The sequence below is a fragment of the Pelobates fuscus genome, chromosome 2 (genome assembly GCF_036172605.1).
Source record: "Pelobates fuscus isolate aPelFus1 chromosome 2, aPelFus1.pri, whole genome shotgun sequence".
NCBI lineage: Eukaryota > Metazoa > Chordata > Amphibia > Anura > Pelobatidae > Pelobates > Pelobates fuscus.
Genome location: NC_086318.1, coordinates 365,050,780 through 365,078,141, shown reverse-complemented (window position 1 = coordinate 365,078,141; position 27,362 = coordinate 365,050,780). Strand labels below are relative to the sequence as shown.

Here is a 27,362-nt window from a genome sequence, read left to right as displayed (position 1 = left end):
GGCTGACATCACTGAAATTCTGTTCTGCTCCACAGCAGTGCATTCGGTAAAGGTAGCGGACATCATTCATTGGACAAGAGGAGTTCAGAGGAGGATAGGTCCACAGAAAGCGGCTGTTAAGCCTCAGTTATTGTTGAACTTCTCTGTGAGTCTATTCTGAAACCAGGTAACAGCAAGAGATGGTAAGTAATTATTACTATTATAAGCTGACTATATCTACATTTTCAACACCCAAGTATTCATCATCATTATAAAAACACAGTGCTCAAGAGTTTGCATTTATTTTATTGATCATTCTTTTCAATAATATTTTTTTTACAAGTATGTGAAATAAAATGTCTTCTTTTTAAGAAATATTTTAATATTGCAATGTTCTCAATAGTCTACGCTTCATAAATCAATTTTAATATATTTTAGAACATTAATCAGAACTGCAGATGCCTTGAAAATGTATATTTTACAAAACTGAGTGCTTTTTATTTTGTACTTTATATTCTTATATATACTGTATATGGACATTGCTTTTTGACAAAGATGAAAATTTTGATTTAACACACACATACACACACGCATGTGTATAATGACACAGATCATGACTTGTCTTATGAAACCATATAGTGTCATGATAACTTGTCAAAAGAGGTTATTCTAAAAAAGAGTTGTTTATCAAGAACAGGCCTCTGTAGCATGTCTCATACAAAATAAATAGATATATGTACATGTTGTCTTTTAGCAAACAGACTGAGATAAGACATAGAATGTCACTGGAGCTTGACCCCTTAAGGACACAACTTCTGGAATAAAAGGGAGTCATGACGGAATCTTTCCGTCATGTGTCCTTAAGGGGTTAAGGATTAATTATTTAAATAAAATAATAATTGTAAAATAATAAGTAAAAAAAAATATTTTAATTATTTAAAATGCAAACAAATAAGATAATGATGAAAAAAAGGGCATAGTGTTCTCATTGAACCGAGTCATGTCATACTATCTTGCAAAAAAAATAAAAAAAATTGAAATACATTGATAATTCTAAGTTTAGTATCTCCAGCAATGACAAACCTCTTTATTACATGTTTTCATTGTTTCTGTAAAACTAATACTATAATAATTATTAAATACTATAATAATAATTCTTCTTTTATTTAAACCCTATTCTGGATGAGTCGACATCCGTTTAATAATTCAAACAGGTCAGTAATTTACCTATACAGGAAAGCTGAGCAATCAGCAAGTTTTATCAGACAATTTAAATTTTGTATAGAAGATATTGGTGGCAACAAGTTAGCATGTATAAGAATTGTCACATGAAATATTCCACGGGAGAGAAAAAGCCATAAACTATACAGGCACTGTCACTCTTGGGTGCCATTGAAAGCAAGTTAAGGAGGAGTGGGGGCATTTGCCGCTTTTTGTCCTATGTTGCTGATGCCCATGAAAATACAACATGCTTCTTTAATGGTCCATATTCATTTTTATTCATTCCTGAAAATTAAATCTCATGCTTTTTAATGAATTAGTTCCATTACAGAAACAATAATTGCTTTGTTTCTGCAGCTAGACTCTAAGCAGGAGAGACGTGCGAAAGGGATTGGGGAGGGTGTGAGGAAAAGATGATACACCTCGCCGGGAGGCAAAGGCAAGGTAGGGAGAAAGTGATAGCGTTGGAGGAAGGGACAATTTAAAGGGCCACTCTTAGCACAATGACTAGAACAGCTTATTGTAGCAGTTACGGTAAAGTTTTGGGAGGAAAAAAACGTGGCTCTCCCCAATCAAAATCCAGTCCCTGTGCAGCTGCCAAGACAATATAGATAATCCCACTTCGATATTCTCTGTACAAATCGTTACAGACTGGTTAGATATATTGACAGTCATTGATGTTTAGTGGCTTTATTACTGGAACAATTAATTACACCTATTGTTATCACAATATGAAGCGGTATGAATTAAAATGCTGTCGCAGAATGGTTTATAATTTGGTGAAAATCTCTTTATTTGACAATTTTACATTCAAATGAACCCTCATTGCTCCTACGCGATTGCTCATTCTCTGAGCAAAGCTAAAGATGGTTTATAAAATTTGCATTCGTGTCCCCTGTACTTCCAGGTAAAGTGTAAACACGATGATTTGTTTCATGATTTGCTTGATGTCGTCATGGCATTCATAAATACATTTAAGTGTGCATTCACTTAATATTGATTCTAGTCGTTAATTACAAAGATAATACATTAAGCTCTACCCTTTATTACAAAATTACAGTGCTGCATTTTAATTAGAACAATGAAGGCCATGTAGGAAAGGGAACAATATTTAGGGAATTGTAATATTCCAGAGGGTTTGCATACGCCCAAGTATCTTCTATATAAAATAGAAGCAATATACATTTTATATTAACACCTTTCACGAATACTATCATTGTGATTGTGGCAGTAAATGTCGATGGGAAAAAAAAAAGAATTAATTCTTGCACCTCTTTCTTAAGCATTGTGAACATCAAAACTCTGAACAAAAAAAACAAACAAAACATTAAAACCGCACAAGAAAGACATCCTTAAATAGATGCAAATTACAAAACACATCACAATAGACACATTAAAAGCAACTGCAACATGTTTAACCCTATTATTAACCCTATATTTTTACATTGTGCTACTGAAATTGGAAACAAATATATAGATTAAATAATATTGTTATTTAAGTGTGCACTGTATGTCTGTAAAGCAAGCGCAATTAAAATAAAATGAAAATGTATCGTACTGAATTCCAATATAATGTACATAATGTAATCTGATATCATATTGATACAAATGTATTGATGTTTTCAAAGTGAGGTCCATCTTCTTCAGGATTGCATTTCAAATACCAATCAATATTTGGCTGATGGGTACATAAAACCAATACAATCAGTTTAACTTTGTCATGTACCCTGGGCCCTGAGGAGGGCATTGCAAGTGACACCTATAACAAGGAAGTCTGCCCACTTACCAAAACAACCATATAGGGAGTGCTGCTGAAGCAGTCTCTGCATGGTCCGCGGCACAACGCGAGAGCATTAAATGATGTGCTCGCGTTGTGCTCCCCGGGGACTGGGAACACCAGGGACTTAAATTGGGATGGCATGACAGGATCCTGAAAGCAGCACTGTCCCAGGAGTGTTGGGTGGCATGTGAGATACAACTTAAAGGATCACTATAGGGTCAGGAACACAAACATGTATTTCTGACCCCATAGTGTTAACAACACCATCTAGCCCCCCTGGGTCCCTCATGCCTCCATAAATATAGCAAAATCTTACTGTATTCAAGCCAAAAGCTGTAGATCTGCATGCTGTTAGACTCAGAAAAACAATCTGTCTGCTGACATCATCAGAAGTGGTAGCCTGATCTAATCACAATGCTTCCCTATAGGAATGACTGAGACTGACAAGGAGGCAGATCAGGGGCAGAGCCAGCATGATTAAAACAGAGCCCTGGCCAATGAGCATCTCCTCATGCTGAGTTGAATCAATGAATCTCTATGAGGAAAGTTCAGTGTCTGCATGCAGAGGGAGGAGATACTGAATGTTTGGATACATTATAGGCAGCCATGACCCAGGAAGGATCTCTAGCAGTCATCTGAGGAATGGTCAGTGAAGTTATCACTAGGCTGTAATGTAAACACTGCATTTTCTCTGAAAAGACAGTGTTTACAGCAAAAAGCCTGAAGGGAATGATTCTACTCACCAGAACAAATCCAATAAGCTGTAGTTGTTCTGGTGACTGTAGTGTCCCTTTAAAATTTGTGCTTTCCTCTCCCCCACAGCCATATCCCATTCCCGCCCTCCCTCCCCCCCCCCCCCACTTCACTGCTTGTTTTCTCATCTTCCCTTTTGTCATATTCTACTCCATACCCTTAACACATTTAATCTCCAAATTCTATAGTCTTCTATTTCACCCCCCTTTTGCCACTTTTCCCTTATTCAGAATCATTTTGTCATATTCCCTAATTTGTTCACCCATTGTCATATTTCCCCAATTCATGTCCCCTTCCTCTCCAGTCCTGCTGAGGTTCCCCATGGAATTAAGAGAGAGTTAAATGTGGTTACTTTAAAGTGCTTTTTCCACATGTTTGTGATCCAGAAAGCAGGTCTGCAATGTGAGGTCCTATCCCATCACCTGCTTCCTGTTTGATATGCAATCTGGCCAGGGATAGCAGGGTGGAGTTTGTGCTACCTAGAGCATGCCAGGTCTTCCAACACTAGACACCAGGAAAGTAGAGACTATTGTGGCCCATCTCCTTTTCGCATAACACTGAGAAGCAGTTTGGAAAAAAATTAAAATTAAATATATAGGCATATGCTAGTTTCACTAGCCCAAGAAGTAGTTTAAGCACTTAAGCATCTGTGGCATCTCATTGCATAGCTATTTAAATTGTGATATCGGGTCTGGGCAAGTTATTGGGGTACAGGGAAGTCACATAGTTACATAGCTGAAAAGAGAATTGCGTCTATTAAGTTCAGCCTTCCTCACATTTGTTTTTTGCTCTTGATCCAAAAGAAAGCAAAAAACCTAGTCTGAAGCGCTTCCAATTTTGCAACAAACTAGAAAAAAATTCCTTCTTGACCCCAAAATGGCAGTGAGATATCTCCTTGGATTACCCGACTAATTAGAAAATTATATCCCTGTATGTTATGTTTTTGGAAGTATTTATCCAATTTCTGTTTTAACATCTAAATGGACTGTGATCAAACCACTTCTTCAGACAGAGAATTCCATATCCTTATTGCGCTTACTGTAAAAAAAAACATTTTCTTTGCCTTAGATAAAATCTCCTTTATTCCAGCCTAAATGCGTGACCTCATGTCCTATGTATAGCCCTGTTTATGAATAGATTTCCACACAATAGTTTGTATTGGCCCTGGATATATTTGTATAATGTTATCATATCCCCTCTGAGGTGATGATTTTCTAAACTAAAGAGGTTTAAATGTGTTAACCTTTCTTCATAGCTGATATGTTCCATTCCTATTATTAATTTTGTACTTTTTGCACTTTTTCTAGTGCTATAATATCCTTCTTTAGAACAGGTGCCCAAAATTGCACAGCATTTTCAAGATGTGGTGTAACCAGTGATTTATAAAGAGGCAAAATGATATTCTCGTCCCGAGAATGAATGCCCTTTTTCATGCATGACAATACCCTACTGGCCTTGGCGACTGCTGATTGACATTGCACATTGTTGCATAGTTTGTTGTCTATAACAATTCCCAAGTCCTTTTCGTGTGTTGTTATCTCTAATTTGCTTCCAGTATATGTATAAGGTATAAAGTATATGTATATATATAAGGGTATATGTTGCTTGTGCATTCTTTACGCCGAAGTGCATAACTTTGTATTTTTCAACATTAAATTTCATCTGCCATTTGAGTGCCCAGTCCCCCAGTCTATCTAAATCCCTCTGCAGCAAAGTAAAGTAATAATACAAAATCCAAATAGATCACATCCACTGCAACAACCTGATCTATACTTCTACTTACTTAGTTATTATTTATAAAGTGTCAACCTACTTCTTAGTAATACACTATGCAATGATGACATCACATGTTTTGTGTATAGGAAGAGGTGATGGGGACACAGTATATATAAATTGCATAACATAGTTACATGGTTTATAGTATTTGTAGAAAGGAAGGAGAGATTGTGTTAGAGCCAACAAAAAAAGGGGGTGAGGGGTTATCAGACAGATATAGAGATAGTATACAACTTCCACCTCAACACCCGTGGAAAACAAAATAAAATATTGACTTGGCTTTTTGGTACTTGCTTCCCTTAAGTTACCTCCCAATACGGTAACTATATACAAAATTTTATAAAATACAAAACGATCAGGGATCCAGCTTGTACCACTAAAATAGAAACATGAAATACAACATAGTGTAATAAAGTTACAACTTTGAACACTCGCTTCACATTTCAAGGTTACACTCACAAGATGACGAATTAAGTCAGGCCCTCAAGGTGCCTCCCCTTAGATAGTGGGGTTTTTCTTTGCTGGTTACCACGCCAAATCCGGTTATAAGGAAGTCCACACACTCCCAATGGTCGGGTACAAAAAAGATGTATTGGCTTTTTAAAAAAATTATTATATATATATACACTAAATAAAAGATAAATAATAAATAACGGTCCTACGCGTTTCGTTCCCCTTAGGGAACTTCCTCAGGGACCAAAATTAAAAATAACAATATATATAATCACATACACTGCCAACAAAGTGACAAATGCACAAATAAGCCTAATAGCGCCCTCCTTCTCCTTCCCTTCCGCTTTCGGCATTTACTTCTGGTCTTGCGCACATCCGTGCGTTCCAGTTGATCCTTAGTTATGATGGCCGTGCGTTTCATTCAACCCAGATCAAAACGTTCATATCACTGCCATCTAGTGGTCGCCAGAGGGATTACCCCAATTTTGACATGATATTGCAGTCCATAGAATGCATTATATAAAAGGAAAAACAACAGTAAGATTCATTCCTATCCACTGACAATACTATGTTTAGTACTTTTAGTTCCATACTTGCTCATCAGCAAACAATTGTCCTTCTAGTGACTAAATTAATTTATTTAACTATATATTTATTTTTTTCGATTAACTAATTAATTACATTCACATTAATCGATCTAGTATGTCTCATATAACAGGACATTGTGTACTGATATCCACCCACATACATAGTGAATGGTTAATTGATTAGTTACATTCACACCAATTGATCTAATATGTCATATATAACAGGACATTGTGTGCTGATGTTCATTTATATGCATCATAAAACATACCCAAATTTTGGCCATTTACATAAAATATACTTCCTTTTTTTTCTATTTTAGATTGTGTATATTATCTTATGTTTCTATTATTGTGAGTGTTTTCATTTTTATTTTTATTTTTCTTTTACCTCTTCTCCTTTGCTCTTTTTAACATTTTATTTATTTCCTGTTTTTTTTATATTGTATATAATGGTTGTGTTGCATTTTTTTACATTACAATTCTCATATCAGAATCAGATTTTTACACTTCTCTCTCATATATTTCTTTTAGGGGTTATCAGACAGATATAGAGATAGGAATAAAATGGTTATCCAATATGCTTCCCTAAAGAATTTGAGATTTTTTTTAGGATTTGTTCAAATGACAGCACACTAAGAGAAGGTCTAATGGAAAGAAATATTTCCTAATAACTTAGTAGTCCTAGAGGCATCTTGTAAGTGAAAGTGGAGTCTAGGGGTGTAATCCAAGAACACAAGCCGTTGGCAGAGCGAGGAACCAAGATAGACTGTACTTTACTAAGAATAAAGCAGTCATGGAAGGCACAATCGGTAACAAGGATTTACATTTATAATCTCAAATGCAGAATATGAATACACAAATTATTAGTGAACTACGTGGGAAAAAAGGTGAGGAGATAAACCAGGTACCTGCTTTCGTAATGGACTGTAAGGTGGAAATCTGGCCATGTATAAGACTGAAGAAGAGTAGGGTACAAAGAAATAAATGGAAAAATCTGAATTTAGAGAGTTTTACTTATGTTTTGTAGTAGAAAGAGGAAAATATGAGCTATATTTGAAAGTAAAAACAGCAACAGAACATGGAAATTGACTGAATGACAGGTCAGAATCAAAAAGCTGGCAATGTTTTGGTGGACTAAGAATCGGGAAGTCATCCAATTAGATGGAAAAGTTAGTTTGCGATGTAATCAAAGAAGCAAAATGATCCTTCTTTCTGAATAATTGGATTAACATTGCTAACATTGCTGCCTCTTTTCTTCCTATTCTTACTACTCTCTATCTCTCACACGGACTTGGGCACACCTGCTCCCCGTTCTTCTACTTTCCTTTGCTTTAGCTCTGTTTCCTATTCTCTATCTCCACTTTTCTTTATTCTGATTACATACTTTGTATCCAACTCCCACCATTCCCTCTGATCATCCATCCTTCCCTACTAGCCCCCTCCTTCTCAACACCATAACCAAAGCACTGGGTAATGGCATCACCAGGATTTGGCACCACTCACTTGTTATTTTGTATTGCATTGCCATTCTCATGGGCATATTAAGGCCGTGGTGCCAATTTTTTTACCCCCCTCCTTCTTCCTTTTTTCCATTATCCATCGACACTTTCACATTCCTCCTACCTACACTCATGGTATATTTTATGGACTTCATCGTAATTTCATCATAATTTAAGTTGTTCCTAAACAATCCTTCATTCAACACTTTTTCAAAGTTGACTGTTTTTATTTGTACTCTTTCTCTGCTGACTCCTTACCAGGATTGATCCCTTTGCTTTCTTTTTTCCCTCCTGTTGTTATGTTCACCTTTTCTATTAATGTTATTGATTAAAAAAAAACAACTAAAAAAGAATATAAAAAAAAAAAAAGTAGCAGGATAATAGATTGAGGGATAACCTAATATCTCGGTGTCCTCAATATAGACTTTATTAGATTGCCAAGAGAACACGGTGACCAAATAGGTGGACCAATAAGAGCTTTGAGGAACCCCAACTAGAAGAGGTAGTGTGGAGGAAAACCAGTAACACGAGAGAGCAGTGTCCAAGTTATAAACAGTGAGATTAGGGGTGGTATCCCCTTTGCTGCCATAACTTCTAAAGTAAACTCACTGTGCACTCAGATCTGATTGAAAATGAAAGCATTCTTCATGTAAGCTCTGTGAGTTACAGCCAGGTGAGGTGTGGCTAGAGCTGCATGAAAAGAAACAAAAGTGATTTAACTCCTAAATTGCAGAAAATTGAATCTGCAGGGACATGATCTATGTACCAACACTGTTTTTTTATTCTAAAGTTGTTTTTGTGCTTAGAGTCTTTCTTCGACATTCAAACTCACATTTAGGCTGATGATTTTAGATTCATATAACTTTTACTGTGGTTCTGTATTTATTTTTATTTCTTATACGAATTATTTATTTATTTATAAACTATTTTACCAGGAAACACAATATATACAAAATTTAACATAGAACAGGTAGGAAATGTATAATCAACCATGACAGGTGCATTCTGTTTTCAGGTATGTAGCGAGGAATCTCTTAAATGACTTTAGGCTTGGGGAAGATTTGAAAGTGTGCGGGAGGTCGTTCCACAATTGCGTTGCTCTGTAGGAAAAGAAGGATCGGGCTGCTTTCTTTTTGTATTGAGGAAGACTAAATAAAGTACTGGTACTGGATCGGAGGTTATAGGGGGTGGGAACAGCCAGGGAGAGCATTCTGCTCAGGTAGGGAGGGAGCTTCCCAGAGAAGCTCTCAAACACAAGGCTGGAAAGATGAAGGGTGCGTCTGGATTCCAGCGACAACCAGTTTAGTTCTTTTAGCATGTCACAATGATGGGTCCTGTAATAACATTGTAGCAAAAATTGGCAGAACGAGTTATACAATGTATTGAGTTTATTAAGGTGGGTTTGCGGTGCAGGTGCATATACTACACCCCCATAATCAATGATTGGCATCAGCATATTTATTGTGTGTAAGGGTTGTGAGTAGTTCTTCTATTAGAGTTATTGAATTTACAGCGCCTTTTTTACTTGATTTTTTTGTACTTTGTATTTCATCAGAATATTTAACTTGATTATTTTTGAGTGGAAGAGATAAATTGGGGAAGAAGCCCTGTTCTGGCACTATGTTCTCTGTTGCTCTTCCTTTGTGACCAAATTATTATTATTTTAGTAGACTGTCCTCTAATACCAGGCCTATAATTGTTATGTTGTATCTGTTGTTTATGTCCCATTCTGTCAGACTGTGCAACACATGTGAAATAACATACAACTTGAATAATACGTTATTAACATCTGAATAACTTATTTAACTTGAATTAATTTATTCAACTTGATTATTTTTGAGTGGAAGAGATGAATTGGGGAAGTAGCCCTATTCTGGCACTATGTTCTCTGTTGCTCTTCCTTTTGTGACCAAATTATTATTATTTTTTTATTTAAATGTATTTCTTCACTTAGAAAACAACAGGCTCTCCATTTCAAAGATGTAACTTTAATTTATTCTATCATATATAGAGATCTGCCATCATACCCTCCAGCCTCCCATTAACATTATACATGGTCATGTTCTTTTTGCCTTTACTAATGTCCGCAATTTATATTAATACAGTCCCCCTCCGATAAAGGCAGTTCCCATAACGCAGGTGTTGTCTTGCCCTTTAGATGATCCTTGGCAAGCTTGGTGAATATCTTTTCATTATGCCATGTTCACATTCACTTACCTTACTGTGAATAGGCATTTTCATCAAACAATGCGTAAGTCCTAAGTCTCAACAAGTGAAATCCAACCTTCAAAATGTATTCACTGTTAGCGTATTAAGAAACACAAATATGTTGGCCTCAAGCCTGGGTATCATTCATTCTTTTCACAAAGCTCTACTCAGTCAATTGGTTTTAAATTACTTGCCAGTCTTTGTGTATCAATTTCCTTTTTTCAAGTTCTTTTGCCTTTGATTGCTGAAAATAATTTTATCAAAAATAAATAGCAAGACTAAAGGGTATAATATATATATAATATACTGTACATATATGTAAATAAGTAAACGCCCTACCATGTGATAAAATGTACAGTATTCACTATAGTCACAGAGAAATCCCAGGCTTCTGTGTTGACGGACTGCATAAATAATTTCTGACATAAAAGCAGGCACTTCGAGCACCTTCCGGGTAAGAACACAACACACGTCATTTTGGTTTTAGCCTCATTTTCATGCCGTATTAATATCCACATTATTTAGATTTTTTTTTTTTAATATATAACTTTGTAGCTTTCTGCAGTGTAACTCCACCCAGTTAGCCATGCGGCTCTTTTCACAAAAGTAACTTCCTTATTAGATGTACTCAGCTCAGCCATTGAGAGACAAGTAAAAGCTGAGTTCATGGCATTACTCCATCCCACATTCAATAATGTTGCTTTCATTATCTGCCTCTTTTCTCTTAGCATGGTTTTGATATACTATACAAGATAAGAGTACAGTGATTGGTTGCGAGTCAAGTCAGCAGCTCAATCTCTCATTGGCTAAGCTGTACTATTTAACTTCCAACCAGTAAAACATTTTGTGATAATGGAAGGCATAGCTTAGGGGGCTTTAGCCCTGTTTCCTTTTCTCTATCTCCACTTTTCTTTATTCTGTTTACATACTTTTATCCAACTCCCCCCATTCCCTCTGATCATCCATCCTTCCCTACTAGCCCCCTCCTTTCTCAACACCATAACCAAAGCACTGGGTGATGGCATCACCAGGATTTAGCATCACTCACTTCAGTGTTATGCTTCCAAGATCTGCAACACATTTATCTTTTTTCAGCAAAGGAGGAGATTTGAACAGGGAGAAAAACACTGCATAGATATTAGCCAAAATCTATCAAATGCACTTAAAGGGACACTATAATCACCAAAACAACTTTGACTAAATGAAGCTGTTGTTGTGTATAGATCATGCCTCTTAAGTCTCACTGCTCAATTATCTGCCATTTAGGAGTTAAATAACTTTTGTTTCTGTTTGTGCAGCCCTAGTCCCACCTTCCCTGGCTGTGACTCACACAGCCTGCATGAAAATAGTGGTTTCACTTTCAATCAGATGTAGCTTATTTAAAAAAAATGTTTTATCTAAATTAAATTGAACTTTAATCACATTCAGTAGGCTCCTGCAGGGTCTAGCACGTTATTAACAGAGCAGGAGATAAGAAATTCTAAATTAAATAGAATTTGCAACAAAGGAAGTATAAACATTAGATGACTTCAGAGGAAGTGTTAAGGAAGTCAGTGTAAGTCACATGCATGGAGGTGGGACTATGGCTGTGTAAACAAAATGATTTAACTCCTAAATGGCAGAAAATTGAGCAGTGAGACTGCAGGGGCATGATATATACACCAAAACTGCTTCATTAAGCTCAAACTTGTGTTGGGAATACAAATGTATAGTGTCCTGCTAATGCTATAGGTCAGGGATAGGCAACCTTCGGCACTCCAGATGTTGTGGACTACATCCCCCGCAATGCTCTTATACCCATAATACTGGCAAGGCATCATGGGAGGTGTAGTCCAAAACATCTGGAGTGCCGAAGGTTGCCTATGCCTGCTATAGGTCATACCCCTACCATTTGTAAATGTAAACATTTTAGTTGACTTACTAATTATAACCTATGTGACTAAAATTTATTTTAGAACAAGAACAATGTACTTTATTGAAGACCAAGAAGACCCATTAAGGCTGATAGCATTACAGAGAGATCGTATCCAAATAAGTTTAAATGATACTGTTGTGCCAGAAGGGGGAGGCAGGTGGAGCAGTAGAGCCATGAATACAGCTTTGTATTCCTGGCACTACCACTCTACCTGCCTCCCCCTCCCTTATGCCCCTCCTCCCCAATAAATAAAGGGTTAAAAACCCTTTATTTACTTACCTTTTCCCAGCGCCAATGTCCCTCAATGCTGAGTTGATGCGCTGCCCCCTCTGACATCCCGCGACGAGCAGGGTCTAATGCACATGTGCTGCAAATGCTGCATGCACATTAGACCTCCCCATAGAAAGGCATTGAATCAATGCTTTCCTTGGGGGGGGAAATATGACGCTGGAGGTCCTCATGTAGAGCATGAGGACGTCCAGTGTCAGATAACAGACAAAAGGTTGCTACTGAGGATAGAGTTAGAACTGCAATGTAAACATTGCAGTTTCTATGGAACTGTAATGTTTTACATTGCAGCACTAAGTGTAAAAGGGACCGTGCACCCAGACCACTTCAACGAGGTGAAGTTGCCGGGGTGCCTACAATGTCCCTTTTATTTATTTACATGAACAGGCAAAGGAACTGACTTACTATTGCAAAAATCCATAAAATACACAGTATTAAATGTCACCTTGGTTTCTGTGCAGCAATTGTTTCCATTTTCACCGTGGGTTTTGGCAGTCATCTCCATCATGGGACATGTTAGGATTATTATTTTTTATTTTTTTAAATAATGGGAAGATATAGAGAGAAGAAGATCTATAGTAAAACTATGCACCTTCTGAACAGAAAAGAAAATTATAGAAAAATTAGAGTAACGCGGGTTCAATGAAATGTTGAAGAGGGACAGAAAACGGGTTAAACAGATTGTGAATAGTGATGTCGCGAACATAAAATTTTCGGTTCGCGAACGGCGAACGCGAACTTCCGCAAATGTTCACGAACGGGCGAACCGCCATAGACTTCAATGGGCAGGCGAATTTTAAAACCCACAGGGACCACAATAGTGGCCACAATAGTGATGGAAAAGTTGTTTCAAGGGGACTAACACCTGGACTGTGGCATGCCGAAGGGGGATCCATGGCAAAACTACCATGGAAAATTACATAGTTGATGCAGAGTCTGGTTTTAATCCATAAAGGGCATAAATCACCTAACATTCCTAAATTGTTTGGAATAACCTGCTTTAAAACATCAGGTATGATGTTGTATCGATCAGGTAGCGTAAGGGTTACACCCGCTTCACAGTGACAGACCAAACTCCCCATTTAACGCACCGCAAACAACCGCAAACAGTCCATTTGCACAACCGCAAACTCCCCATTTGCACAATGTTGGATACCAAGCTAGCCATGTCCTGTTCCTTGTCCTCACTGATGTCATTGAAGGTCTCTTCCTCCACCCAGCCACGTACAACACCAAGGGTCCCCGAAAGGTGACAACAAGCCCCCTGGGACGCCTGCTGTGTTTGGTCTTCCAACTCCTCAAAGCCACCTTCCTCCTCTGACTCCTCTTCTTCAGACTCCTCTCTCTGCATTGCCTCTCTCTGCGTTATTATAAGGTGTGTTAAGTAGTACTATTCCTATCAGTTTAATCCCTGTTACGTCCTCTATCAGGGGACGTGTATATAGGGCATCGATTTTAGGAAGTGGGAGATGGAAAAACATGCTTGGTCGGTCCTTCTACTTCAAATTTGGTGCACTGCGCGTGCAATTCAATGTGCCACCAGATAGGAGTGGTGTGTTTAGTAGTACTATTCTTATCAGTTTAATCCCTGTTACGTCCCCTATCAGGGGACGTGTATATAAGGCATCGATTTTAGGAAGCGGGAGATGGAAAAAGATGCTTGGTCAGTCTTCCTACTTCAAATTTGGGGCACTGCGCATGCAATCTAATGTGCCACCAGATAGGAGTGGTGTGTTAAGTAGTCCCCCTCATCAGGCCTTTTTTAGTCGAATATATCGCCCACTGTCAGTCCCTTCGGGATCCATCCCTCATTCATCTTAATAAAGGTGAGGTAATCTAGACTTTTTTGACCTAGGCGACTTCTCTTCTCAGTGACAATACCTCCTGCTGCACTGAAGGTCCTTTCTGACAGGACACTTGAAGCGGGGCAGGCCAGAAGTTCTATCGCAAATTGGGATAGCTCAGGCCACAGGTCAAGCCTGCACACCCAGTAGTCAAGGGGTTCATCGCTCCTCAGTGTCGATATCTGCAGTTAAGGCGAGGTAGTCTGCTACCTGTCGGTCGAGTCGTTCTCTGAGGGTGGACCCTGAAGGGCTGTGGCGATGCGTAGGACTTAAAAAGCTCCGCATGTCCTCCATCAACAACACGTCTGTAAAGCGTCCTGTCTTTGCCGGCGTGGTCGTGGGAGGAGGAGGATGACTTTCACCTCTTCCCCTGTTAGATTCCAGTTGTGCTGTGACATCACCCTTATACGCTGTGTAAAGCATACTTTTTAATTGATTTTGGAACTGCTGCATCCTTTCCGACTTGCCGTAATTCGGTAACATTTCAGGCACTTTCTGCTTATACCGGGGGTCTAGTAGCGTGGACACCCAGTACAGGTCGTTCTCCTTCAGCCTTTTTTATACGAGGGTCCCTCAACAGGCACGACAGCATGAAAGACCCCATTTGCACAAGGTTGGATGCTGAGCTACTTATGTCCTGTTCCTCGTTCTCAGTGATCTCTCTGAAGGTATGTTCTTCCCCCCAGCCACATACAACACCACGGGTACCAGATAGGTGACAACGAGCACCCTGGGATGCCTGTTGTGGTTGGTCTTCCTCCTCCTCCTCAAAGCCACATTCCTCCTCTGACTCCTCTTCCTCACAATCCTCTTCCAGCGTTGCCGCAGGTCCAGCAAGCGATGCTGATAAGGCTGTTTCTGGTGGTGATGGTAACAACAAGTCTTCCTCTTCACGCTCATCTACGGCCTGATCCAGCACTCTTCGCAGGGCACGCTCCAGGAAGAAAACAAATGGTATGATGTCGCTGATGGTGCCTTCGGTGTGACTAACTAGGTTTGTCACCTCCTCAAAAGGACGCATGCGCCTACAGGCATTGCGCATGAGCGTCCAGTAACGTGGCCAAAAAAATTCCCAGCTCCGCAGAGGCTGTCCTAGCACCCCGGTCATACAAATACTCGTTAACGGCTTTTTCTTGTTGGAGCAGGCGGTCGAACATTAGGAGTGTTGAATTCCAACGTGTCGGGCTGTCTCAAATCAAGCGCCTCACTGGCATGTTGTTTCGCCGCTGGATATCTGAAAAGTGCGCCATGGCCGTGTAGGAACGCCTGAAATGGCCACACACCTTCCTGGCCTGCTTAAGGACGTCCTGTAAGCCTGGGTACTTATGCACAAAGAGTTGTACGATCAGATTACACACATGTGCCATGCACGGCACATGTCAACTTGCCCAAATGCAATGCCGCCAACAAATTTCTTCCGTTGCCACAAACCCCTTTGCCGATCTCCAGTTGGTGCAGAGTCAGCCACTGATCCACCTGTGCGTTCAGGGTGGACAGGAGTGCTGGTCCGGTGTGACTCTCTGCTTTCAGGCAAGTCAACCCCAAGACGGCGTGACACTGCCGTATCCGGGATGTGGAACAGTACCTGGGGAGCTGGGGGGTGCAGTTGATGTGGAGCAAGACGCAGCAGCAGAAGAGGACTCAGCCGAGGAGGTTATGGAAGAGGATGGTGTAGGAGGAGTAGAGGAGGTGGCAGCAGGCCTGCCTGCAAGTCGTGGCGGTGTCACCAACTCCTCTGCAGAGCCACGCATTCCATGCTTGGCAGCCGTCAGCAGCTTTACCCAATGCGCAGTGTAGGTGATATACCTGCCCTGACCATGCTTTGCAGACCAGGTATCAGTGGTCAGATGGACCCTTGCCCCAACACTGTGTGCCAGACATGCCATTACTTCCTTTTGCACAATCGAGTACAGGTTGGGGATTGCCTTTTGTGCAAAGACATTTTGGCCGGGTACCTTCCACTGCGGTGTCCCAATAGCTACAAATTTTTGGAACGCCTCAGACTCCACCAGCTTGTATGGTAAAAGCTGGCGGGCTAAGAGTTCAGTCAACCCAGCTGTCAGATGCCGGACAAGGGGGTGACTTTGTGACATTGGCTTCTTACGCTCAAACATGTCCTTGACAGACACCTGACTGTGGGCAGATGAGCAGGAACTGCTCAAGGCAAGAGACGGAGGGGTGGATGGTTGAGAGGGGGCAAGGAGGACAGCAGTGGTTAACGCGGCTGAAGATGCTGGACCAGGATGGCGGCTTTGAGTTTGTGTGCTGCTTGTACTCATGTGTTGATCCCATAGGCGTTTGTGATGTGCGATCATGTGCCTTCGCAAAGCAGTTGTACCTAGGTGGGTGTTGGACTTCCCACGTTTCTTTTGGCACAGGTTGCAAATGGCATCGCTGTTGTCAGAGGCAGACACACAAAAGAAATGCCACACTGCTGAGCTCTGCAATGACAGCATTCTGGTGGTGGCAACAGCATGCATTGATTGGCGTGCTGTCTGGCTGACCCCGGGTGCCGATGCATGCTGTCTGGCTGTGCCACTAGCTCCTTGCGATGACCTCCCCCTGCTTCCAACTCGTCTCCTCCTCCTCCTCTCTGTCTCCCAATCTGAACTTTCCCCCTGTTCTTCTTCTCTTCTAGCGGGCACCCACGTGACATCCACAGACGCATCGTCATCATCAACCGCTACACTTGTATCAGACAACTCAGAAAAGGAAGCAGCAGTGGGTACAACAGCATCATCATCACACCGTACGTGTGTAATGCTGCCTGACTGAGACATATCCCTGTGATCTACATCCTCTGGCAATAATGGTTGCGCATCACTCATTTCTTCCAACTGATGTGTAAATAACTCCTCTGACATACCAAGTGAAGCGGCTGTGGTGCTAGTGTTGGTGGTGGCGGCAGGCGGGCGAGTGGTAACTTGAGAGGTGCCCGAAGCTAAGCTGGAGGAGGATGGTGCGTCGAGGTTCCGAGCGGAAGCTGTAGAAGATTGGGTGTCCTGTGTTAGGCAGTCAACTATGTCCTCAGAACTTTTCAAGTTCAGGGTACGTGGCCTCTGAACACTGGGCATAATTCTAGGGCCAAAGGGAATCACAGAACCACGACCACGACGGCCCCTGCGGGGTGGCCTGCCTCTGCCTGTCATTTTTGTTTTGATTAGTGGTACTATGCGTGCAAGCTACTGTGACAACAGATATGAGTGGCACTGGTGTGACACTGTGCCCTGGCAGGCCCTGAAACGCACACTCGTGAAGGAAACTGACTGCTATTATATTACAGACCAAAAAGTTTTTGTTTTTTTTAATTGCAAGCTATTGTGACACCAGTGAGTGAGTGGTGACACTGGGCAGGCCCTGAAACGTACACTAGTGAAGGAAACTGACTGCTATTATATTACAGTCAAAAAAGTTTTGTTTTTGTTAAATGCAAGCTATTGGGACACCAGTGAGTGAGTGGTGGCACTGGGGAAGTGGGCACAGTATATGCTGTGAGCCTGACACACAGGCTGGCTGGCAGGCAGGCAACTGCAATTACATTACACAGAAAAAAAAAAAAGCAGACTGATGTTCTAGCCCTAAAAAGGGCCTTTTGGGGGTGCTGTCCTTACAGCAGAGATCGGATGAGTCCTTCAGGACTGTAGTGGACACTGAATACACTAGCCTAGCTATCAATTTCCCTATCAAATCAGCAGCAGCTACACTGTCCCTACTCTCACTAAGAATGCAGCGTCACAATGAATGTAAAATGGATGCTGTCCAGGAGGTGCGAGGGTCTGGGAGGGAGGGTCTGCTGCTGAATGGCTGGAATGTGTCTGCTGACTGTGAGGTACAGGCCAGGGTCAAAGTTTACTCAATGATGATGAATAGGGGGCGGACCGAACAGCGCATGTGTTCGCCGTCCGTGGCGAACGCGAACAAGCGATGTTCGCCAGGAACTATTCGCCAGCGAACAGTTCGGGACATCACTAATTGTGAAGACGATTGTGAAGTCTGTTAAAGAAGGCTCTGATGTTGTTTAAAGGGACACTGTAGACACCCAGACAACTTCAGCTCATTGAAGTGGTCAGGGTGCAATGTCCCATGTCTCTTAACCCTACAGTGGTAATTATTGCAGTTTCTGAGGGACTTCCTAGAGGGACTAGGAAGAAAAACTACCACAACAAGAGGACATAGTCTTAAATTAGAGGGACAAAGGTTTAAAAATAATATTAGTAATAAGTAAAGTATTACTTTACTGAGAGGGTAGTGGATGCATGGAATAACCTTCCAGCTGAAGTGGTAGAGGTTAACACAGTAAAGGAGTTTAAGCATGCGTGGGATAGGCATAAGGCTGTCCTAACTATAAGATAAGGCCAAGGACTAATGAAAGTATTTAGAAAATTGGGAAGACTAGATGGGCCGAATGGTTCTTATCTGCCGTCACATTCTATGTTTCTATGTCTATCTATGACTTCCTGAATTGAAACAGACATTTGGTCTGTTATCTGATGCTGGACATCCTCACGCTCTGCATGAGGACCATTAATGCTTTCCTATAGGGAAAAATCTGACGCTGGAGGTCCTCATGCAGAGCGTGAGGATGTTCAGCATCAGATAACAGACCAAAGGTCTGTTTCAATTCAGGAAGTCATAGATAGACATAGTCCTAATGAGAGCGCGGCCATTGCCGTGCAGGCGCGTTAGGTCTTAGGAGGAGCATGGGCGAAGCCTGACCCAGCGCCGAGGGACATCAGGGCTGGATTCAAGTAAGTGACTGAAGGGTTTTTTTTTTAAAATGTTACTGACTGCAGATTAAAATCCCATAATTTTTACACCTTCTCGTCCCATCGGCTGCCGGCACTGAAACAATGGGCTCTCTGTGCACAGATCAAGCTGACAGTATGTGGAGGAAGCATGCAACCTGTCTGTGCGCATGTATTATATGACCTGGACCTTCTTGCTTATCTTCCTGCAGCTACGTCCATACTCAGTCAGTTTCCAAGCTGGATTTGTACATAAAACCGCAGAGCTATAGGAGCGGAAGTTGACCCACCGGCCATACATTGGCGGACATTGTCAGCTGGCCTCTTTCAGCCAATAACTGCAAGTCTGCGGATAGGAATATTACACGTCTGGCAGCAAAGTAAATAACTAACCTTCGTATGTGCAGCGTTCCAAAGCGAAACACTGAACATACAGACTCCAGGCACCATGACCACTTCAAATCAATGAAGTGGTTATGGTGCTTGGAGTAACCCTTGAACAAGCATAATTTTGCAGACTGTTTAGCTGGGGGGGGTTGTTGCAAAAACAATGCATAATGGAGCATGTAAAAATACAGCATATTCTTTAGGTCGAAAGCTATAAAATAAATCGAGTTATATTGATGCTCGGAGTGTCCAGTGTTTAGTCTATTCAGATCTTGTTCCAGTGTATTAAAAATAAATCAAACAACGTGAAATGATCTATTTCTGATATTTACGTTTTCTTATTAGTGTGTGCTTTCCTTCTGACACAGGCATCAGGTGTTCGAGTTGATGACTCTGTTATCCAGCTATTTCAAGAAATGAAGCTCATGAGGTCTGGGAAAAAAGCTGTGTTTTTTGGATTCAGTAAAGATGAGAAATTCATCGTTGTGGAGAAAGGAAAGGAAATTCTTTCACGGGACTGCAACGGGGACTTCTTCTCACGTTTAAAATCAATGTTTCCGGAGACCAAGTGCAGCTACGCTTTACTGGACATAGATTACATAACTGGGGAATCAAAAAAGCAGGACCTCATTTTTGTATTATGGTAAGTTTAAAAACTACCATCCATGTTACAGTATAAAATAAAATCCACAAAGGAATATTTACTGAATCAAACTGTAATTGATACAGGTTTTATTTTGACTTTTATGTAGAGAAGTCATATAAATGAGCCTCCAATTTTATTTTATTTTAAAAAATTGCCATATTTTATATAAACATATTTTATATATCTATAAAAAAAAAATATTACAGTTTTTTTTTTTTAATCCAATTTAGGTATTTACTAAAGGAAATTTCAGGGCAAACTCAGAATTTAATTCCAAATGTACAAATGCTATTCAGAACAGTTATTTTTCTGATAACAAGAAGAAACTGAATCAATGTTGACCTTAAATTTGGGCATTCAGAGGCAGATCATTTAACCCCTTAAGGACCAAACTTCTGGAATAAAAGGGAATCATGACATGTCACACATGGCATGTGTCCTTAAGGGGTTAAAGCTTAAATAAACTTTGACTTCATAGAATTTTTGATATTATGTTTACTTACCCCCTATTTTACCAAATATATTTGTGAGCTATAAAAAATAAAATCAAATGTATTCAAATTCACACCTCTTTACCCTACCACTGCGTGACTCCATCTTAGCTCCCTGTCAGTCATTGCTATTAGCTCTGACCTCAGCGCCTAGCAGTGACCATAGACAAAGTATACAGAGAAATTAAACAATGTGTACATTTGCTGTGCCTGGACTGAACTCATTTGCTAAATCTAATTTAAGGGGGAAAAATTGGACCATATCAAGAAAAACAGAGTTACGGATGATTTTAAATGTTTTATTCAGTGGTGGTATTCGAGTAACTGAGTTACAACAAATAAAGAAGTAAAAAAAAGAGCCCACACTATATCCCATACTAACCATGATGTTACCAAACTCCCCTACTTCAGGTGTCGGAGGTGAAGGGTATAAAATGTGCACAATGGCCCCTATAAGAGCCGAAGGCTTAGGTAGCAGATAATTCCTTCTGCCTTATTCAAATCGAGGTCTACAGCACAGCCAGAATGTTATTAGGACATATTTTTAGCTATATATCCCAGAGGAAGCTCCAACTTTGTATAGAGACATCCATTTCTAGATAACGGGCTCTCTTTAAGACTGTTTTATGCAGAATTATTTTTAAGGGATATAATACAAGTATTACAATTCAGGTTATGGTACAAAGAGGTCACCTGTTCCTGTCGGTCTGCGTTTTGTGTCATATAACTGAAGTGTTTTATCGTACACTCCATGGCTGTATATATGTTGTATGGAGTCTTTCCACAGAGTGGACAGTGAAGAATTTGTGGCTGAGGAAGCCTTTTTGCAAGGTTACATTCATGATTTCGTTCATGGATAAACATGAATGGAGCTATCTCTAAGGTGATATAATATATAAAAATATAATGGTAATGTCAGGATTGTTAGACTTTCAAATACTTCCTGGGTTCTGGCCTGGTTTAGCTGATGATATCACATGCTCTCTGGAGACTGATTGATTGATTGATTGATTGATTGAATTAATTGGCTGATTCTATTCTATGTTATTATGGTCACTGAAGGTGTAAAAGTGATTCACTTCTTAAAATTCTCTCCACAATGAATAACTGTCATATCATCAAGTGGTAAATAAATCCTAAAATACTTTAGCATGAACAGACTGACAGAATATTGATCTGTTAGGAATACTGTATTTAACAGTAATTATATTCTCTGTTAATTTTTTTAATTTTTTAAAATGTAAATCAACATAGTCTGATTTCCCCCCCCCCCCCATCTTTGTATTCCTAAATTCACAGTGTTTCTTTAACCCTGCAATGTAAACATTGCAGTTTATAGACATACAAATTGATATATAGTTCGGCTAGATATTTTCAAGATAATACATGCTGTGATTTAGAAAGATGCAATAAAACCAGCCTTGAATTTATGTAACAGGTATAGACAGGCAGGTGAACAATTATGACTTTGAAAACACCCAGCTAAGCTTTAATTCCCCAAGGAATCGGTAGGCCCCCATGGGCCGTGCCCAGCTAAATGCAGCTATCTCCCATGACCATACAGAACACAGGCATGGTTTAGCAGTGTTTAGAATTATTCTTTTAACAACCCCCTCATGTGACACAGTAACAGTCACACTTGCTATAATGCAAAAACTCTCAGGGATTTTATCAGCTCTTTTCTAATTGTGTCACAATCAAATAATTAAACTACTCATAGTACTTGAGGGATTTTATTTATTAATCTCCACTGCCCCAGAGAAGAAATGGCCGTAAAGGAGTCTGTTTACAAATCGTTGACGACTAGATCTAAATGATCTCCCATGGTTTCTTTCCTTGTAACATTCTGAGAACCACCTTGGATATTTACAAAGATAAGTACAGGCTAAACCAAATGCGACTTACCCGTTTACAATAGAACGTGGCATTAAGCCAGGTGTAATGGCAGATCTGTTGAAAGCTTCTCTGAGCAGCCGGTCACAGGGGAAAAAAATGAAACTTGAGTTCTCACAGCCTAATTCTACATGGTTTTACTAAAGTTATACTTACATTGTCCAAGTTTCAGCTGCCCAGCCCCAGAACATAGTTCTCAGAGTTTGGTGAAAATGAATTTAAGCTTCTTGTAACCAGAGGAATTTATAATACAGAAACCATTACTTTGTACAAGAAAAAAAATAGTCGTATGTTTATATAAAAAAAAAAAAAAAAGTCTTGTCTATTAAAGAAAGTAGTCCTTGTTGTGCCTGATAATATCATTTGATTGTGTTGTAATTAAAAAAAATGTTTAATTATTGCATTTTTGTTTTAATGCATTTGAAGTGCATGGGTGCTTGTGAAGGTCTAAAGCAGTGCAATCATAGAGTTGGTGCTCTTAATGGTGTCTTTATAGTAGGCCATATCAGACGCAATATTCTTGCGTAGATCTGCCAACATCCACTGGCACTGTGACCAAGTCCCCGGATTTAGAAGGTTTGGCTTTATGCTCCGGTAGGAGGTTGAATGATGTCCCCTCGCCAGCATTGATAAATAATTTCTCAGAGGAATAAGAAGATAGTTGATCTGCCAGCTCCATCTTGTCCCATTCGGTCTTTTGTGAGCCCCGCAACTGATCTCCTATATCCCTACTGGTAGGGCCTTTATTGGCTCTTGATTTATTTTCGTTTTTTAGCCCATTATCCTCACCTTTATTGATTGCAAGATGTGTTATAGATTTAGAGCCCAGATTCCACCATAAAACTTGATTTTCCTTGAATTAAAGTCGCTGTTCCCCAGTGTTGGAATTTTTAGTGAAATTCCAATGTAGTCATCATGAGGTTCTCAATAAAGATTCCAACTTTACAGAAAACATACAAATGGCAGATCTGTTTTAAAGAGGGCACATGTGTCTTCTTAGAAGTGGCAAGGAAGTTGCAAAAGACATATAGATTTATTTATTTTAATTAAAGTACCACTATAGGCACCCAGACCACTTCAGCTCAATGAAGTGGTCTGGGTGCCAGGTCCCTCTAGTTTTAACCCCGCAGCTGTAAACATAGCAGTTTTAGAGAAACTGCTATGTTTCACTGAGGGTTAATTAAGCCTCTAGTGGCGGTCTCACTGACAGCTGCTAGAGGCGCTTCCGCGATTCTCACTGTGAAAATCACAGTGAGAAGACGCTGGACGTCCATAGGAAAGCATGGAGTAATGCTTTCCAATGGGCGGTTTCAATGCTCGCGTGGCTCTTGACGCGCATGCGCATTCTGAGTTGACGTCGGCAGGGGGAGGAGAGGTCACCAGCGCCGAGGGAGCCTGGCGCTGGAGAAAGGTAAGTGGCTGAAGGGGTTTTAACCTCTTCAGCCCAGCGGGAAGGGGCCTTGAGGGTGGGGGGGACCTAATGACCCTCTAGTGCCAGGAAAATGAGTTTGTTTTTCTGGCACTATAGTGGTCCTTTAATCTTTCCAGATGCACTCAGCACACTTCGTTGATCAAGACGGCAGCCTTGTATTAAATCTAAAATAAAACCCATACGTTTTGTAACATATTTTATTAGGAAGGGGACTGGCTGTCTTTACAGGTGATGGGCCTATTTGAATATTTTGTTTTTAGGAAATAAAAACATATTATGGACCTTATTTATATATGGTAGTTAATATTTATTTTAAACATTAATTTTTGTTTTCCAGGGCCCCTGAAGATGCACCCATTAAAGAAAAGATGCTCTTCGCTAGCTCAAAGCCATACATGAAGCAAGTCCTCTCAGGTATGTTACAGATGGTTCTAGGTTCTGCAATAGCCTAATACTGCAAACACCTTTTTTATATTGGTGTGTATATTCAAATGCATGTAAAGCAATGGAGGACTGATCAGGGCTGGTGCTACCAGAGGGTAACCCAGGCTTTCAGTGCTACCTTATACCATTTAAAGAGCAAAGAAAATACAATGTGAGCAGGACATCATCATGGCTGTGTAAGGGAGAGAGCACTGAGCATTCAGACAGTCTGTAGACAGTCAGTATAGAGCTCCTCTATACTGATTGATATAACTAAAAAAAAAACTACTGGTGATTTCTTTGTAAGGTCATGGACCTTAAAGGACCATTCCGAGCACTGTAACAATTTCATCTTCATAAAGTTGTAATGGTGTCTTACCTTAAGGGATAAAACCAATCACAAACGGTTTTATACCAAATTTCTGTTGATGGCACCTGTTCTCCTGGTCCCTTAGACTTCTCCTTTAGCCCCGACATTCTTAGCCTACCACTGGCTTTCCGTTGATAAAACATGCTTTAGAACGGAACATATTTTTCTGGAAGGTTCTGCAGTAGGAAACCTTATCTGCGATCTCATCACAAAACTCAACATCTTAATTATGCAACACGAGCCAGGGAGATAAGCCAAAGGCAATTTGGAACCAAGTGCTGTGGTCTGATGAATTAAAACGGAGTCAACTGACTACAATCCCCAAAGGCATGTTTGGAGAAACAAGAGAATCATTTGAAGAAAAGAGCACCTTGCTACCGGTTAAGTACGTGAGTGGATTTTATTATGCTTTCAGGCTGTGTAGCTTCCAGGGGCAGATTAAATATTGTAAGGGTAGAGAGAAAAATAGATTCATACTAAATATGAATAAATCCTGGGAGCTAATCTCTCACAGTCAATAAATACATCGAAACTGAAAAGTTTCTTGGTTGATCTCAAGAATCCAATGCGAGAGAGGCAGCATAAGAATATTTCTGAACTATAAATAGTATGTAAGCAGAGTGTCAAAAAAATTGTAAAGCAAGAACAAAAAGATTGTTAGGTGGCTACAAAAGACCTTTTGGAGGTTGTGATCTTTAGCCAAAGATGGTGTCACTAATCAACAGGGTACCCAACTTACTCATATGTCATGTTTATAGTTTAATTCTTTTCAGTAACATAAATTCAGCTAATAATTTGTAACTGTTATGATATGATTACATGATATGAGGTGTGGAGAGATAAAATTACAATGAAGATACGTTGCCTGCATACAAGATGGTAAAAAATAATGGACTGAAAATAGGGAGCTACCAAATCACAATAAAAGTCTTGGCGAGAAAGACCTTGAAAATAAATATGGGGAAGTAATTAGGGTATATGGCATAAGAAGGGAGATCATGCGTTGTGCTTGGAGATATAGATTGAAAAGGGTGCATGGAGAGAGGTCATAAGATGTTTGTATGAAGAGAGGGCTGCAGAGATTGCATGAAAGGAGAAATGATCAGTAGGTTGAGCAATGGCAACTGAAAAAAAGCCAACATGAAGAACGGCAAGGAACTGGCAGAGATATACAAGGTGTACAATTGAAGAATTGTGGCAGGATGAGTAGTTGAAGGAGAGTAAGAAAGAAGAGCGTGTGCGGAAAAAAATGAGAAATGAATTGTAGGCTTGGGGAGACAGCAGGCAACATGGCAATGATCAGGGGACTCCTTCCCAACATCTTCAAAGATTATTCCATCACAAACTACAAGGAACGGTGACATTTGATGTCAGATACAATTTACATGGGTGTAAAAAGGGGAAAAGCACACCACCCACCCCAATGGCCATGATGACCACTCTCCTCACCATTAACCTCCGCAGCCCCTCAATGCACACCCGGAAGCTCCGCGACCCAGGGGTACGAAATTTTGTACAAATATTTTGTGTTTTCGTGAATCAAGGCCGACAATCTCTCTATCTCCATTGTTTCCCTAATTTTTTCCCATTACCTCTGGCAAGGCAAAAGGAGGTGTTTTGTTTTGTTCTTTTAAGTGTGGAAATGTGTTCATGATGTATTTATCTTTTTTGTAAAAGGGACAGAAAGGGAGCTTTAGAAAGTTACAGACAGTAAGGAAGGTGGTACAGAGGACAACAGTTGAAGGCTAAGTCTTCTCGGTTTACATGTGATTACAGCTACTGTGTTTCGTACTACCAAATTCTAGCCAGAAAGTCAGTACGGATCTCAGAATACCATGAATCTCCTCTGTAAACAAGAATAATTAATGCTGCAAGTAATTTCTGGGTTGTATCATAAGACTTCAGATTCATTATTATAGCTGGAGCCATGTTCTATTATTAAATTTTTTGTAAATTACTCTGTCCTTTATAAAAACACTGATTTTTTTTTTCCCCCCCAGGAGTCAACAAGCAATGGGAAATTCACAGTCAAGATGATCTGACCATTGATCAACTGGCCCAGAAACTCTGCACTGGCAAAATTAAATCATTGGAAGGACATCTCATATAGCTAAACCGTGCCACCAAAAAACAAACTTAAATACAGAACAGTGATGGCTCATCTTAGATGCTCGTAAACTACATTTTCTGAGCTGAGGATCATGGGAAATGTAGTTTACAAACACCTCGGGCAATAAGTTTAGCCATCAATGAAAACAAAAAACACAGTCTGCCAATGCAGTGTGTATAGAATGACAGTTTAAATCATTTCATTTGACTGAAGTATCTAGAGATTTTTTTATATATTTTCACAAATTAAGAATCGGTTTTAGGTTGCCTACATTGGCAATATTTTTTATTTAAAACATACATATACCTTCTAGGATATGGATACATCTTCATTCAGTGGCGTACACACAACCCATGGGGCCCCGGTGCGAAAACTGATCCTTGCCCCCCCCCCCCCCCCTGCGCGCGCGCTTACTCTGCGCGGGCTTGGGCCGCAACACATGGCGGCGGGCACCTGGTCGCAGGGCTGCGACCACGTTATGTACGCCAGTGCATGCATAAACACATACACTTAAAGGACCACTACAGACACCCAGATCACATCAGCTCAATGAAGTGGTCTG

At 40.2% G+C, this 27,362-nt stretch overlaps 1 protein-coding gene across 2 annotated transcripts; it reads left to right on the top strand.

Annotated features, from left to right (window-relative positions):
- Positions 1 to 27,127, top strand: DSTN (destrin, actin depolymerizing factor). Of its 2 annotated transcripts, none has more exons than XM_063441387.1 (4): positions 1 to 182; positions 19,804 to 20,078; positions 24,235 to 24,311; positions 26,691 to 27,127. In XM_063441387.1, the coding sequence occupies exons 1-4, from the start codon at positions 180 to 182 to the stop codon at positions 26,798 to 26,800; spliced, it is 465 nt and encodes a 154-aa protein (XP_063297457.1). In that variant the 5' UTR covers positions 1 to 179; the 3' UTR covers positions 26,801 to 27,127. The 2 variants fall into 2 exon arrangements, with proteins under 2 accessions (XP_063297457.1, XP_063297458.1); XM_063441388.1 differs by lacking the exon at positions 1 to 182 and adding an exon at positions 10,626 to 10,710.
- Positions 27,128 to 27,362: the final 235 nt, after the last annotated feature.